This window comes from Notothenia rossii, assembly GCF_949606895.1.
Source record: "Notothenia rossii genome assembly, chromosome: 5".
NCBI classification, from domain to species: Eukaryota; Metazoa; Chordata; class Actinopteri; order Perciformes; family Nototheniidae; genus Notothenia; species Notothenia rossii.
In genome coordinates, this window is record NC_136903.1 from 24,287,803 (window position 1) to 24,303,495 (window position 15,693).

At 44.9% G+C, this 15,693-nt stretch overlaps 1 protein-coding gene across 2 annotated transcripts in view; it reads right to left on the reverse strand.

Annotated features, from left to right (window-relative positions):
- The window catches only part of cry1b (cryptochrome circadian regulator 1b), a 30,316-nt gene extending 16,157 nt beyond the window's left edge, over positions 1-14,159 (reverse strand). The window contains exons 1-4 of one of the 2 annotated variants that reach the window (XM_079679993.1): positions 14,026-14,159; positions 13,288-13,430; positions 12,603-12,691; positions 11,946-12,086 (exon numbers count right to left, since the gene is read on the reverse strand). In XM_079679993.1, coding sequence (XP_079536119.1) covers positions 11,946-12,086; positions 12,603-12,632 — 171 coding nt within the window. In that variant the 5' untranslated portion in view covers positions 12,633-12,691; positions 13,288-13,430; positions 14,026-14,159. The remainder of the gene's footprint in view (positions 1-11,945; positions 12,087-12,602; positions 12,692-13,287; positions 13,431-14,025) is intronic. The other variant, XM_079679992.1, reaches the window with a different exon arrangement.
- Positions 14,160-15,693: the final 1,534 nt, after the last annotated feature.

Here is a 15,693-nt window from a genome sequence, read left to right on the forward strand (position 1 = left end):
CACCTTTCGAGAACTGACTCCTCAGGATTGGACCCCTGCCTGTGAGAAGGCATTTGATGATCTGAGACACGCACTCCTCAACAGCGTGGTGCTGGCACACCCAGACTTTGATAGGCCTTTCATCCTCTCCACCGATGCTTCCCTTGATGGTCTGGGTGCTGTACTGTCCCAAATTTCTGCTGGTGAGGAGAAGGCAAGACCCATCGCCTTTGCAAGCAAAACTCTCAGTCGCAGCCAGCTCAATTATCCTGCACACAGACTGGAGTTCTTGGCTCTAAAGTGGGCGGTTTGTGAGAAGTTTAGCCACTGGCTCAAGGGTCACAGATTCACCGTCTGGTCAGATAACAATCCTCTCACATATATCATGACCAAGCCGAAACTTGACGCCTGTGAGCAGCGGTGGGTTGCTAAGTTGGCTCCGTATTCCTTCGAAATCAAACATATTCCCGGCAGGTTGAACGTGGTGGCGGATGCCCTCAGCAGAGACCCTTTCGTGAAACCTTTGAGGGAACGGTTGCTGCGTGAACCCTACTTGGAGCTACTGGACCAGGTCTGTGACGTCAGTGATGGGTCTGTGCAAGATGCCTTCCGCCTCACCTGCCAACCACAGTCACTGGAGGGTCCATCTCACTCTGACGCCATTGAAGGTTCAATGTCTGAGGATGAGGTCTCTTCTCTTCTTTCCTCCTTGGACGAGTGGGACTCTGCTCCTAGGGAGCGTGCAGCCTCCCTGGTTGATCACCTCACCACCTTTGAACCACCTGGCCAGGACACGTTGCATTCCCTATCTCTTTCTGAGCTGCAGTCACACCAGCAACAGGACCCAGTAATTTCCAGGGTCGCTCTCTATGTCGACAGGAAGCGCAGGCCTTCCAGACGGGAACGCTACAATGAGAGTCAGCCGACTCTGAGAGTCTTGAAGCAGTGGGATAAACTGACTCTTCTGAATGGCGTCCTCTACAGGGTCACGAAAGATCCCTTGACTAGACAGAAGAGGTCCCAGTTCGTGGTGCCGGAGTCGCTAAAGGCAGATGCATTATCTGGTGTTCACGACCATGCTGGCCATCAAGGTCAGCCCCGCACACTGTCTCTGGCCCGCCAGCGTTTCTTCTGGTACGACATGGAGAAGGATGTCCGCAATCATGTGAAGCACTGCCACAGATGTGTTCTCAGCAAGACTCCTGAACCTTCCGCAAGAGCCCCACTGGAGAGCATTAAGACCTCTGCCCCTCTGGAGCTTGTGTGCATCGACTTCTGGTCAGCTGAAGACCGTCACAACAAGTCTGTGGATGTTCTTGTGATCACCGATCACTATACAAAGTTGGCACATGCTTTCCCCTGCCAGGATCAGACAGCTAAGAGAGTAGCCAAGAAGCTGTGGGACAACTTTTTCTGTGTTTATGGCTTCCCTCAGCGCCTTCATTCTGACCAGGGAGCAAACTTTGAAAGTGAGCTGATTGCTGAGCTCTTGCAGTTGTCAGGGGTTGACAAGTCCCACACCACACCTTACCACCCTATGGGGAACGGCGGCACAGAGAGGTTCAACCGCACCCTGGGCAACATGTTGAGGTCTCTACCACTTCGCTCCAAACAGAAGTGGCCGCAGATAATACAGACAATGACTTTCGTGTACAATTGCACTGTCCATGAGACCACTGGGTTCGCGCCCTTCTATTTGATGTTCGGGAGAATCCCAAGGCTGCCAGTGGACCTTCTGTTCAGGAATGTACTTCATGATGTGACTGTGTGTGACTACAATGCCTACGTGAAATCCCTCTTGGAAGACCTGCACTGTGCCATGGCACTGGCCCAGAAAAACTGCACAGCGGAGCAGAGACATCAGAGTGACCAGTATAACAAACGGGTCAGGGGCCAACCTCTGTCTGTCGGTGACCAGGTGCTGCTGGCGAACAAAGGCGCCAAGGGAAAATGCAAGCTTTCTGACAAGTGGATGCCTGTTGTGCACACTGTGGTGGCCTCAAAACCAGCCCTCCATATCTACCGGATCAGGGATCCAGAGGGACATGAGCGTGTTGTTCACCGAAACCTGCTGCTGCAAGTCAACTTCCTTCCGCTGGAGGAGGCCTCGGATGGTGAAGATGATGCTCCTGTGCCCGCACCTACCCCTAGCATGACCGATACCGCTCCGGCATCTGATTGGCATGGGACAGAGGTGTCCGAGTTAGACACAGCAGCTGCAACAGCTGGGCCATCCCTAGCTGGTTCCCTCTCGGATGTTGACGGGGAGGATGGCCGCACCGCCTCATGGGTCCTTGAGCAGTCCCCTTTTGATGACTCTGTTCATCCAGACCACCCACCACCTCCTTCTGTGTTGGTCACCCCCGTTTCTAGTGACCCTGCAACAGCTGTAGAGACCCCAATGGCTTTCCCAGCTCCTCTGCCACAACGGCCCCCTGCCAATAAGCGTCAAGCATCACATGTAGATGGCCAGGTTACCTCACGATTCGGCAGAGTCATTAGACCTGTGCGCCGCTTCATTGAGTCCATGGCACAACTTGAGTCCCTTCTTGAGGGTTGAGATAAGGCCGCGTGCTGTTATTAATGTGTGAAATGTGGCGTGTTAGCCATTATTTGTGCTCTGGTGATATACTGCTGTATTGAGCCTTTTTTTATTTTATTTTTCGCTCATCCACATCGTTTGGCCAGGGTGTGGGGTGTAAACTGCACCTCACCTTGTCTGTAGAGTACTGTGGGTTCTTGCTGGGCCCAAGCGAGTCCCTCATTCTCTTATCCTTTAGGTAGGAAGCTCTTATTGCTGTTTCATATGGTTTTGTTGCTTGTTGTAATGGCCAGTGTGTTTATATGTGGATTGTTTTGCGACCCAGAATTTTGCATAATTCTAGCGGGGTGAGTGTAACAGGGACAGTTATGTCTCATTTGTATATAATATATTATGTAAATATGTCTATATAATTACACAAAATCTGTGTTTATTCTTGTTTCATCTTGTGTTAATACCTGACGCAGTAGGACTCACATCAGTATGTGGAACTATAATTTTAGCGTGTACCCCTACGTTCCTTATGTATGTGACACTGTTCCCCTTTTTTTCGCGGGGTTCATGCATCGTTCTCCCCTTTTGATACTGATCTCTGTGGGAGAGGTAGGCGGCTCTTCAGCCAGAAGCAATTTCCGTGTTTTAGTGTCGACTTTATGCAATTTAAGTTACTTTTTATTACTTATTTTTGTTGTAGTGTCTCACGGGTGTTCACAATGTATTTCTGTGTTGTTTAATTTGTATAGGGGCACGTTAAAGAGAGTACTGACTGGAGAAATGTTTTCTTTCTGTCGCTGTTTCGTCAGGTATGTTGTGTTACTTTTTACGTTATGCCTTTTTGATACTGATCTCTGTGGGAGAGGGGCACGTTAAAGAGAGTACTGACTGGAGAAATGTTTTCTTTCTGTCGCTGTTTCGTCAGGAGTGAAAATAAATGTACATCCTGAATGAAGCTACACGTCTGGGTCGTCGTCTTTCTACACAACACAACGCAGAGTCAGACACAGCCGGTTACATATATATATATATATATATATATATATATATACAGCAAAAATAAATACATGATATGCAGAAAGAGCATGAGCAGCATACAAGCATTGACCACATGGCAGTACAATGTAGCAGCTATGATATATAAAGTGCAAGATAAGATAAAAGCGCTACATAAAGTGCAAGAGGAGATACCCCTGTGTTAAAGTGCATTTATTTAGCGGTGATTACACGTCTGTTTGTTGCTCAACCATTCTTTAAGTTGACCTTTAAAACTATTGAGAGTGGGACAATCCCGTATCTCAGTTGGGGGGGGGCTATTCCACAATGAGCTGCCTTCAATGGAGAGGACATTTTGTCTAAAGGTGGTCCGTCTGTGGTGGACTTCACTGTCTCCTCTGGTTTCTGACCTAGTGCTGCGTCCAGTGTGTTTTCTGTGGATGAATTCCCCCAAGGGGAGGGGGGCCAGCCCATGTAAATATTATTTTTTTTAAAACACATACTTTTAAAAGACATAAAATTGTCAAAAACTCAAGAATTTTGATTTTCAAGGATGGTACAGTGGTGGTATGACTGTGGCTTTCTGTCAAACACCTGGATAGCTCTCTTGAACAGCTGTTCTATGGGTTTCAGGTGTGTGGCACAAGTAAACGACCAGTTTGTAAAACAGTATTCAATGTGGGATAGAATCATACAGTGGAGGTATGACTTTGCAGCATTGACAGTTAAAAAAAGGTCTAATTTGTTTAAAATGTTGCAAGTTGAATTTAATGGTATTGGATAATTTCTGGATATGTTTCTTAAAAAGTCAAGTGCGAGTCCAATATGACACTCCCTGTTCAATATACTTGCACTGGGAGACTAGTTCTATTTCTGCTCCATTTAAAAATACATTGGATCCTTCGATCCTTAAAACTAGAACACTGATGGCTGGCTTACGCTACAAACTTCATCACCTTTTAACAAGAGAGTAAGTATATAAAACGTTATTTTGTATATTTTACAGATCTCTGGAAGACACCAGAGTTAACACAGCCCAATCTGTTGAGGTCAACGTCGCTTTAACACTGTGGGGTCCATACGTTTCTCCATTCTTCAGATTGTAGAAATGCAGTTCATTCGCCATATAGTTGAATACGTATCCCCAAACATGTTCATTTTCCAGAAGCCATTTCTCTTCAAGATCTTCGACCGGAGGTGTTTGAACCCGGCACAGATACTGCATCCGTTTCTTGATTGGCGCTCCGGACGGATGGCGGTAAGTTGTCACAGGCGTCTCGCTGATTAAACCCATATCGAGGCGTCTCTTGGCCATTTTTTCTTTTTGGAAAGATGACTTGATGATTGGAAATGACTGGCTTTTTATCTGCACGGGGTTCTTTTTTTTTTATCTCACTCCACCCCCTCGGTCTTCTGACATCACATAATTGGGGCGGACCCTTCTGTCACTTTTATGCATACTAATGTGATGGAAGCGGCATTTTGTTTTATTAGACTTGGGGGCGGGACCACCTGTCACTTTTTATGCATACTAATGTGATTGAAACCTTTTTTATTATACACCATAAGGCGCAACAGTGGGGGCTTTTCACACCTGTGAATACACATCACCCCCCTCCTATCGACGGATCTCACACCTACTTGGGATATCACACCTACTTGGGATCTCACACCTTGAACAAAGGGAGGCGGGACTTAGCTCATTTGCATAATGGGGAGGTGTGACCTGTCACTTTGTATGCATACTAATGAGACGAAAGCGGGATGAATATTACTACTGTTATTGTTGTTACATCAGAAGATGTACATATTGGAATGATTTCTTAACTTACAGTAGGCTATTTTTTACAATGTGTGTTGGAAGGATTTATTAAATTACTATGAATATTGTCATTGTTGAAGGCTTTTAGAGAAGGGTGCATTATAAGCCTGAATTATATAACATTTTATACCTATAAACATAAAAGCCACAATAAATAAATCACATTTATTCTAGTTATTTTTACCTCCCGTATTACTTTCAACCCACCAGCTTTTATGGTGTTGTCACTAACTGTAAACTTGTCACTCAGAGTAACCTACAGTTAATTTAGCTGCTGTAGAAGAAAGATCAGGGGGCGAGGGGGGGAGAGCTGTGCTTGATGGGCCATTAGTTGTGTAAATACACAGCTGAGAGCTGCCGTTTCATTCAGACTGTTTAAAAAACAGATCCCTCCGCTACGCGTTGGGATCCTGATCTGCCGACGAGGCTCCATTAAAATATAAATATTTTTAGTGAATTACTGAGTTTAGGCACGTTAATAACGTTTTAATGAAGTTGAATACAGTATATTCATATGTGTCATTGATTTCATGTCAATTCGGCGAACATAAACATAAATGATCGTGGTGAAGATGATGATTAAATTAGGATTAAAAATCGAGAGCCGGGCTGCATTTCCTTCTGTTCTTTTTTTTCGACTAAACAACATTATTTTGTTAAATAACAACATGGTGATGTTTTGTAAATGATTACATGTCTCTTATTTAGCACAGTAGTATGATATCCGTGACATATGGATCTTAACAAAGTTCCGCTGTACATCCAGCGTACTGTATCTGACTTTATTTCACATGAGCTCCAGTGTGGAACCCCACTGCACCCCCTGGTGGATCAATGATCCATTGCAGCTGGCTTCATTATAATTACATTTATCTATCACGGGGGCGGTCTCAAGTCAAGCTGGAGGTTTTCCCTTGAGCAAGGGCAGATCACGTACCAATCACGGCCCTCGCGTTTCAAACTGTCTGAAATGAAGCGCTACATCTGTAGTATCTGTCCCCGGCTGTTTGAAGAGCAAGCATGGGAAACAAAAGACAGTGTTTACCTCTTTGCATCCAGCTAGTCACACACACAGTTACAATCACACTCCCTGTAATTGACATAATTAATAGATAGTTTAGCTTCTCACCATCATTTGCTGTGGCCCACTGATGTTAACGATCGTAACTGAAAGGCTGCCTATCAAACGTAAACATTCAGCCACGTGACTCGCAAACTCTCGCGAGAGTTTTACACAAGACAGATTCTTTCTAGCGATAACCCTGCACCGGGCGCTGACATTGGCGCCCGGTGATCATCAGATTTGACGACGCTGATTGGCTGAAATTATGTTTCGGAGCCATAGCTTACAGATAGCAACAGTCAGCTGCTAGTGGCTGCTGCTGCTCTGGTTGAGGGCTCCTCTCTTAGCGCCCAGACGAGAGAGGGTAATGATACACGGGCAAGGCCAGGCAGGAAATATGTGACTTATCAGTAACTTTAGACATCGTAACACCATTTTAAACTTGCACTCGGACATTAGAGACTTTCGCTCATAAATGTCCGATGAGCCACAACTTTTCTTTCAAAACAAAGTTGCCAACTGGGGTGGTAGCTGGGGTGGCAAGGCCTATTTTTAGGGTGGCAGTTGCCACCCCATGCCACCTCGGTAGGTGAAACTATAGGCTACTAGCTACAGTACAGGTGCAACTAGATGAGCTGTTAACTCTCGCTCTGACTTTTTTTTTTTTAAACTCACGCTCTGACTCAGGCCCATTCCCAAACCGACACCTACACCCTACCTCTACACCCTAACCCTCTGTTTGCGCGTTCACGCGGAGGGTCCGCCATATTGAGGGCTGTTACAAAGCAACGAGTGTGGAGCGGTGTGGGGGGGGAGTGGGCTATCAAGCCCTCAAACAGCGAGTCTGCAGCGGTGCTGACTTGAGACCGGTCTCTACCTGACCGAAGTCACGCTGTGTGTGTCCGTCAGGAAACAAGCTGTTAACAAGTAGTTCCAGCAAACATCCACTGATAAACTGCGATTTTAACAACCTCATGATAACCTCATATGTTTCTAACTTAGGATCATACCTGTGTTTAGTCTAGAAAAAGGTAAATGTGTGCATTTTATTATAAAGTTGTGTATATTTACAGACCGTTGCAAAAACTAAGAAGCTTATAAACATCAGGTTTAAAACTAAAAGAGCTTTGAAACACAATGAAAGATGTTTGGAGTTTTATTTGAGTTATTAATTTAAACTTTTTGTCTAAGAGATGCTGATTTGAAACTGATGTTACATACAGTTACGGCATTTCCTGTTTCTGCCGGAGAGAGGGGAGGCCGTCCCAAAGCTTGCCGCTGTATTTACTCCCTCAATCTGACAGGAGGGAGCCTCGTTGAGCTCCGAGTGTGGCTACAGACGGAGTTCACTCCGTCACGGAGGGGTAGGGTCGAGGGAGTGGTTTGGGATTGGGCCTAGAACAGGTTGAAAGAGACTACACACGCATTTTTCCCACCCGCATTCCTCGAAGACCCGCCCTACTGTGCCTCTGATTCGCAGACTGTTGGTGGGGGGAAAAAATGCTGACGGGATGCTGAATGTGATTGGACAAATGCATTGACAGACACACACAGAGAGTGGAACAGTCGGACATGCAGAGCGCTGTTTGCAGTGGACATAGCGGAGAATTTTGACTTGTTGTGTTGTGGCGACGTCTCGCAGATCTAGCACAGATAATACAGATAATACATATGAAAAGTATAATTTGCTCAGAGTCCTGAGACAGTTGTGGTTCGGTCCGGAGGGACTTTGTTCGATTGGAAAGATCGAAAATACTAAAAATAATCATAGACGCATTTTGCAGTATTTTTGCATATTAGAAACAGAGTTGGCAAAACTAAAACTGCAATATAATGTTTGTGTAGCAATAATACATACAACATATTTTTTACATGTCTCCAGTACCGATAAAAAGATCGATAACGTTGGAGCTTAACGGTACCACGGTCTTTAATAATTCAGCCCCGGGGCCCGTTTAATACCGGCGCTCGGTCCCTAGTGTGAGTGCATCAGCGTGCGCTTATGTTTGGGGCGATGGGGGGGCCCAAAACAATATTTGCTCCGGGGCCAATCACAACCTTGTTACGCTGCTACTGGCTTACACGTTAACGTCACAGTCATATCTGAAGAACGAAGAGAATACATTTTTTTTTTTTTAAATCAATATGGACCATTACTGTATAATTATCCTTAAATGATGTTATATAATGCATCTAATAAACAAGTATGGCAGTTTGAAACATGATGTGCAACCATTTTTACTGTAATTTGTGTGCATTTTGTTGTTAACTAAGATGATGTCATGATTAATTTTGTGTAAGTATGCACATGGACGCTTTGGACATACCTGGAGGAGTAAGAAATGGGTCTTCGGAATGATGGGAGTTAAAGACAAAAGCGGAGAAACTAGAGGAGAAATGATCAAGATGCCATCTTGTCCCTCTGATTAGGCGGCATTTTAAGTGAGGAAGTAGCATTATTAGTGATGAGTGGAGGGCATACAGGAGAGTGCTGAGTAACATGGGGTACAACCACTACACCAGGGGTCACCAACCTTTTTTAGGATGAGAGCTACTTATAAAAAATAAAAAATAAAAAGTCGTGAGCTACTTTTACTCCTCTTGTTTTTTGCAATGTATATATTTAGCACATTTTAACATTATTATATGCTTACCTTTAACCTTTGTGTGCTGTTTGGCTCTGTGGGACCCGTTTTTAGTGTTTACTAAAATAAAATGTAGCAATTTAATTATTTGAACCTGCTTTATTTGGGGGTGGACCTCACATCCTCTAGGCATGCTCCCCCGGGAAGATTGTTTTTTCAATGTTGAAGTTAAATGCATCATTCTGGTGCACTAAATGCACAAAATGAATTTATGGATACAGCTCTCAACACTCATATGAAAGGGAGCTGTATACTTTTCAATAATCCAAACATCTTTAGAATATGATTACAACCAATAACAAATCATTTAAACTTGTTTATTCTTATCTTATGTTACCTAGTTAGCATTCTTTCTTTTCATTTGTGCATATTTTACTAATTACTCCCCTTTTAAACTGTCTTTTTTTTTTTTTTTTACTGTCCTATAGTACACATTGGAATGATTTATTACTTTATATTACATAGATAAAGCAGACCCGGCGTCCCCATGGGCGACCCCATGTGGCCGGGCCCGCCCATCCAGGATTTGGGCCCGCAGTTTTAATCAGGACTGAATACAACATTTTAATTGTTTATTATTATGTTTATGGTTGTTATTTGTAGGGCTCTGTCCTAATATTTATTTTTGTGTTGAACTATGTTTAAAGGTTAGGTTAATATAATTTTTTTTCTTTGCTATGAAATTCTGAATGAAATTCTGAATGAAAGGCTGCGGGCGAGTCCGGTTTTTCGCTGGGTTGAGTCGTGTGGGTTTTTATAGTGAGATGCGGCAAAGCAGCCTGTCAGTTTACTCTTGCTAGGTTAGTTTGGCTATTATCATTTATATTTATCTGCAACAATGGATATCAGGAAGTGGTTCATGAAAGGAATGGCAACTCAGCGCCAGATGCAGGCACATCAGAAGAAATCAGTTACGTTACCAACGAGCTAGCAAGCCAGCCAGGGACAAGGGAGGCTGGCAATCAATTATATTTTGAAGAGAAATTGACTCTCAAGCCGGCTCTCTCACAAACTTCTGCTCTGTGCGCAAGCAGACCGCTGCACGCGCTATCTGCCTCGCTCAATCTATCTCTCTCTCTCCCTTTCTCTCCATCGCTCAACCTCACTCCACCCTGTGTGCGCTCCTCAAGTTTGCCTGAGTGCTGCCCAGGTTGGCACAGCGTTACAAATGTGCCACAAAACCAACCAATGGATGTAGCCTATAATAAGACCGTCAACAGTCTTATGGCAACCTACAATCTATGACCTAAAACCCCTCGGTTTCCGTAACAACAATTCACGAGCGCCTCCCTCAGTGGAAATTACGCCATGCGTGTGTGTGCATCAAGTGCAATAAATATGTATGCAAGTTGCAACACACACACACACACACACACACACACACACACACACACACACACACACACACACACACACACACACACACACACACACACACACACACACACACACACACACACACACACACACACACACACACACACACACACACACACACACGCACACACACAGAGAGAGTAAAACTCTGCCCCTCATGTGTTGTATAGGCTTGCATGACTAGGCTGTGTTCAATGGGCTGATTCTGCCAGAAGGAAAGGTCAAACTCCTTATGAAGCGGTGAGGTGCCGCTTCACATTGCTTTTCTTCCCGACTGCAACACTGGTCCCGCAAATCAAGCAAGAACGTGATTGGTCGATATTCATTGTGGGGGATGGGGGAGGAGGGGTGTTAGACAGATATAGAGTTGTAGTAAGTAGATAGAGTTCGCTATGATTTTGGTTTCGTTTATGCCTAGGGTAGATTATTTTAATTACATTTCCTTTTTAGTTTTGTGTATTTTTTACATTTTGGATTTGCTTGGCGAGCTATTTTTAGAACATGCCCTGCGGGCGACTCACGTTGCTCCTGCGGGGTGCCCGCGGGTACCGCGTTGGCTACCCCTGCACTACACCATAAACCACAGCAGCTGGTTTGTGAACCCCCAGACTGGCAGTCATACCCAACATATAGAAAGAGCTAGGTCGACTGTCAAAGGACATGTCCGTAGACTGAGAGGAAACCGTACAGAGAGTTTGTTGGAGGAACACCTCAAGGTTATTGAATGGTAATCTTGGCTTGGCTCTGCTCCCCCTGATGGAGTGCTTGGACGCTTGTTCAAGGATATACACAAAGCCTTTCCAGTATGAGTACCATTATGTCTTACCAAGTCTTTCATTTATGTCTGAGAAAAGCTCCTATGTTTAAATATGTGTATCAGTCATACTAAACAGTCATTACTTTGAGTCCTAATTTTCTTCATGTGTGAAGAAAATGTTTTGCTTGGCTCTTTTGCATCTTACTTTGCATTTCATGTGAAAAATGTGTATTAGGTCAGCGTGAATGTTATAACTCATTCATAAATGGACATGTGGATTACATTTAAAAAACTACACACCCTTTCAGTAGTTATAAATGTTAGTGACTCATCAATAGATGGTGATGTGTTTCAGACTTTACAATAAGGCTCACTTTTACCAATTATAAATGGTAGTAACTCAATAATGGGAATGGGTGTTACTCTTTACAAGGCTCCCTTTTGGCAGTTATACATGTTAGTAACTCATTCAAATGGTCATAAGAGATGCCAAGAAACATCAAGATGGGTGGGGGGGGAGGAATCAACTCAGTGAACCAAGGATGCTGGCTGATGAAGAAGGTAAGTTAGGTAGCCAATATGGCTTAGCAGTACAGATAAATGTGGGTTCACTATTTGGCAAGCAACCGGTCACAGTTGCCCTGTTTACCTCATGTCTTATAAAAGCGTATTAATGATTTATAAAGTGTTCACAACCCAATTAATAATTTAATTACAAACAATTCGTAAACCCTTTATAAGGGTAGTCTTATTGTAAAGTGGTACCGTACCTTCTTGTACAGATCGGTAAGTCTGAAGTAGAAGAGTCGACAGGAGAGACACCCGAAGCGCAGGTAGGGGCTGAGGCCTGTGGGACTGGCCAGCAGGGAGTTGGCGTTCATACGCGGACGCTCAAAGTTGGACACCCATGCCTGAAAAAAGATGGTCAGTCAGCTTTAAATCAAATGTATTGTTCAGCCTTCATCTTTGTTAGCTGCCCTCTAAACCTATATAATGGGAAATCTATTAACACTGCCATCCAATAAAGCCTTTTATAACCAAACACCAGACATTTATAACATCTGCCATTTTCCTACACAAAAAATACTTAACTCAAGCATTTTTTAAATGTCCTAAAACTATTTGTTATTATCTTGGTTGAAGTTGTGAATACAAACAGTGGAGTACTACATGTCACTGTTTATTTAGCAGTGGGAAGCATTCACCACCATATCAGAGTTGCATGTGTTTTATATCAATCTACATTTCCCACACTTTCTGCTTTGATTTTTGGAACAAAATGTCCAGTGACATGGGAACACCTTAGGCCTGTGCTGACTTGAGCGTATTTTAAAAAGCAGGAACATTTATTTCCAAAGTTTCACAATATATCGTAAAATATTACACAAGTTGTTATTCAGATATAATGTAGTAAAAAGTCTTGTTACCTTCCTCTCCAGGTGGCGCTCCAGCCTCATGAGGGCTTCAGTTTCTTCGCCTGGCCACACTGCTGTGGGCAAGCCCTCTGTCTCAAAACCTGGATTAGAATAAATGTATATTTAAAAACTGTTGGAATTTTGTGACTGTGATACTGTATGGCAGGGGTGTCAAACTCAAGGCCCGGGGGCCAAATCCGGCCGCGACTTCATTTTATGTGGCCCGCAAGAGCTTGCAAAGAATATAATTTATAGTTTATAATAAGGTTACATGCTACTTTACAGTATATCTATATAGTTCATTTTAATTAATTTCTTATTTTATAGTTATTTATCTTCTTTTTTTTAATCTTTGATTTATCTGTGTGAATCTGTGCTGTCCTGTTTTTCAATCTTACCCTGTTGCTGTTAAACTACTGAATTTCCCCACAGGGATTAATAAAGGTCCATCTTATCTTATCTTATCTTACAGAAGCAGGTTGCCCATAAACTATATGTCCCACAATGGATCTCATTTTGTGTTAATGAGGGCCTGGAAGCGCTTGTAGGTGAGGGGAGGCTGACCCTCATTCAGTTCTATGATCCTTTAGGACAGAAAAATGAAGAAGGAAATCAATACACATCTCCACAAAGATTGTTTCAAAAATGCTCATTGAAATAGAACATTTGATTGATTGAATACTATATGTTGACTCACTTGTCCAGATTGTACAGGGTGTGAGCGGTCCGCACCATCACCTCTACCCCGGCCGCGCTGGCTAGTTTTTGGATGGCAGCATCAGATTCCTTGCTAGATGACTCAGAGTCATACTCATAAGATAAACGGTTAATCTGCCATTCCTGAGAAAGAAAATCATACACACACGAATAAATACATAATGTCACAAGTTCGACACATTTATTGTTGTTTGTTTGGTTTGGCTCATGTTAACTCTCCTGTCATTTCAGATCCCGCCTTTCTCCAGGCTCTTGTAATCAGCTCACTTCCCTCACCTGGTCTCCCCAGTCCTTCCCTCACCTGTTACTCATTCCCTCATTACTCCACAGTACTTATACCACCTCACTATCTCTTGTCCTTTGCCAGATTGTCTTGTCTTTTCTGCCAAGCTCTCCAGTATTTGTTACTCTCTATCCTAGATTCTTCTCCTGCCCGGTTTTGACCCCCGGCTGCCTATATTCGCATCTCGAGTTCCTGCCTGCCCCCTGTCTGGTTTTTGTTGCCTATCTGACGGATTTCCTGGTTTTGACCCTGCCTGTCCCAGACCTGAATAAACTGAACATTGCTAAAAACTGGTTGTATCTGAGTCGTGCTATTGGGTTCTGATCTATACCTGTGATCGTGACAGTACAATCTGGCCAACATGGACCCAGCCGACTCAGCGACAGAACCACCGACGCAAGATATCATGTTACAACGCCACGAGCAGCAGCTTACCTTCATGGCTGAAGCTATGCAGGAGATGGCTGCTCGTCACGAACGGACCTTTGTGAATCTCCGTGATCATCTTCAGAACCTTCCTGCTACGGTCCAAAGTCCGGATCTGACTCCAGCTTTCACTGTTCGATGTACTTTTTTCAGGCTAAGGTGATCTCCATTCATCAACAACTCCTGGTGCCCGCCCCCTCCCCCTCTCTGCACTGGCCCCTGACACAGAAATGCACACTCCCAGCTCAACCCCTCAATCCCCAATGCTCTCTCTCCTCCTTCTCCCCAGTGGATGTTCCACTGGTCTCGAAGCTGGTGACCAATGCTAAGGTCTCCACCTGCTCCCTTGACCCCATGCCCATGGTGATGGTCAAGGCCTGCCTTCCCACCCTCTGCCCCATCATAACAGACATCATCAACTCCTCTCTGTCATCTGGAATAGTTCCCTCCTGCTTCAAAACCGCCTCCATCACTCCCATCCTCAAGAAGCCTGGTCTGGACCCTGAGCAGCTGAACAACTACCGACTGATCTCCAACCTTCCTTTCCTTAGTAAAACCTTGGAAAGAGCAGTTGCCGCCCAGCTTCATCAACATCTGTCCAACCATGAGCTCTACGAACCCCTACAGTCAGCCTACAGAGCATATCACAGCACAGAGACCACCCTCCTCAAGATCACTAATGACCTCCTTCTCGCTGCTGACTCCGGACAAATCAGTATTCTCATCCTCCTCGACCTCTCTGCGGCCTTTGACACCGTTTCTCATAGTCCTCCTGAAATGCCTCTCCGACAACCTTGGCATCACTGGCACAGCTCTGTCATGGTTTCAGTCCTATCTCTCAACCAGGTCTCAGTTTGTCAGCATCAGCGGCTCATCGTCCCCCCCGGCCCCAGTCAACCATGGTGTCCCCCAAGGCTTCGTGCTTGGTCCCCTACTTTTCCCCATTTACATGCTCCCCCTTGGCCAGATCCTACGTCGCTTCGGTCTCAATTTCCACTGCTACGCTGATGACACTCAGCTCTATCTCAGCACCTCACCATCTGCCCAGCTCCCTCCACAGTCTCTGGTCAATTGTCTCCATGCCATAAAAACCTTGATGACAGCAAATCTACTCAAATTCAACAGTAAGAAGACTGAGCTCATGGTTGTGGCCCCCAAGGCACTGCTCCGGAAGGTTGGAGATCTCCTCCTCCACATTGACGGCTGTTCCATCTCCCCGTCTCCCAAAGTCCGTAACCTGGGTGTCATCCTTGACTCCAATCTCTCATTTCAGTCACATATCAAATCTGTCACCAAGTCTGGCTTCAGGAACATCTCCCGTCTATGACCATCATTCCGTGGCCGAGACCCTCATCCATGCATCGTCTCCTCCCGGTTGGACTCCTGCAACCGAGTCCTGTTCGGGGTTCCCAGTAAAGCCCTGGACAGGCTCCAGTATGTGCAGAACTCGGCTGCCAGGGTGCTCACTCACACCAAGCCCTGGCAGCACATCACCCCCACCCTCATCCACCTCCACTGGCTCCCAGTCAAGCACCGTATCACGTATAAACTCCTTCTTCTGACCTACAAATCCCTCCATGCCCTCGCCCCCCAATACCTGTCTAACCTTCTCCGCCACCAAACTCCATCCCGGAAGCTACGATCGTCTGGACAGGATCTCCTCTCTACCCCCCGCAC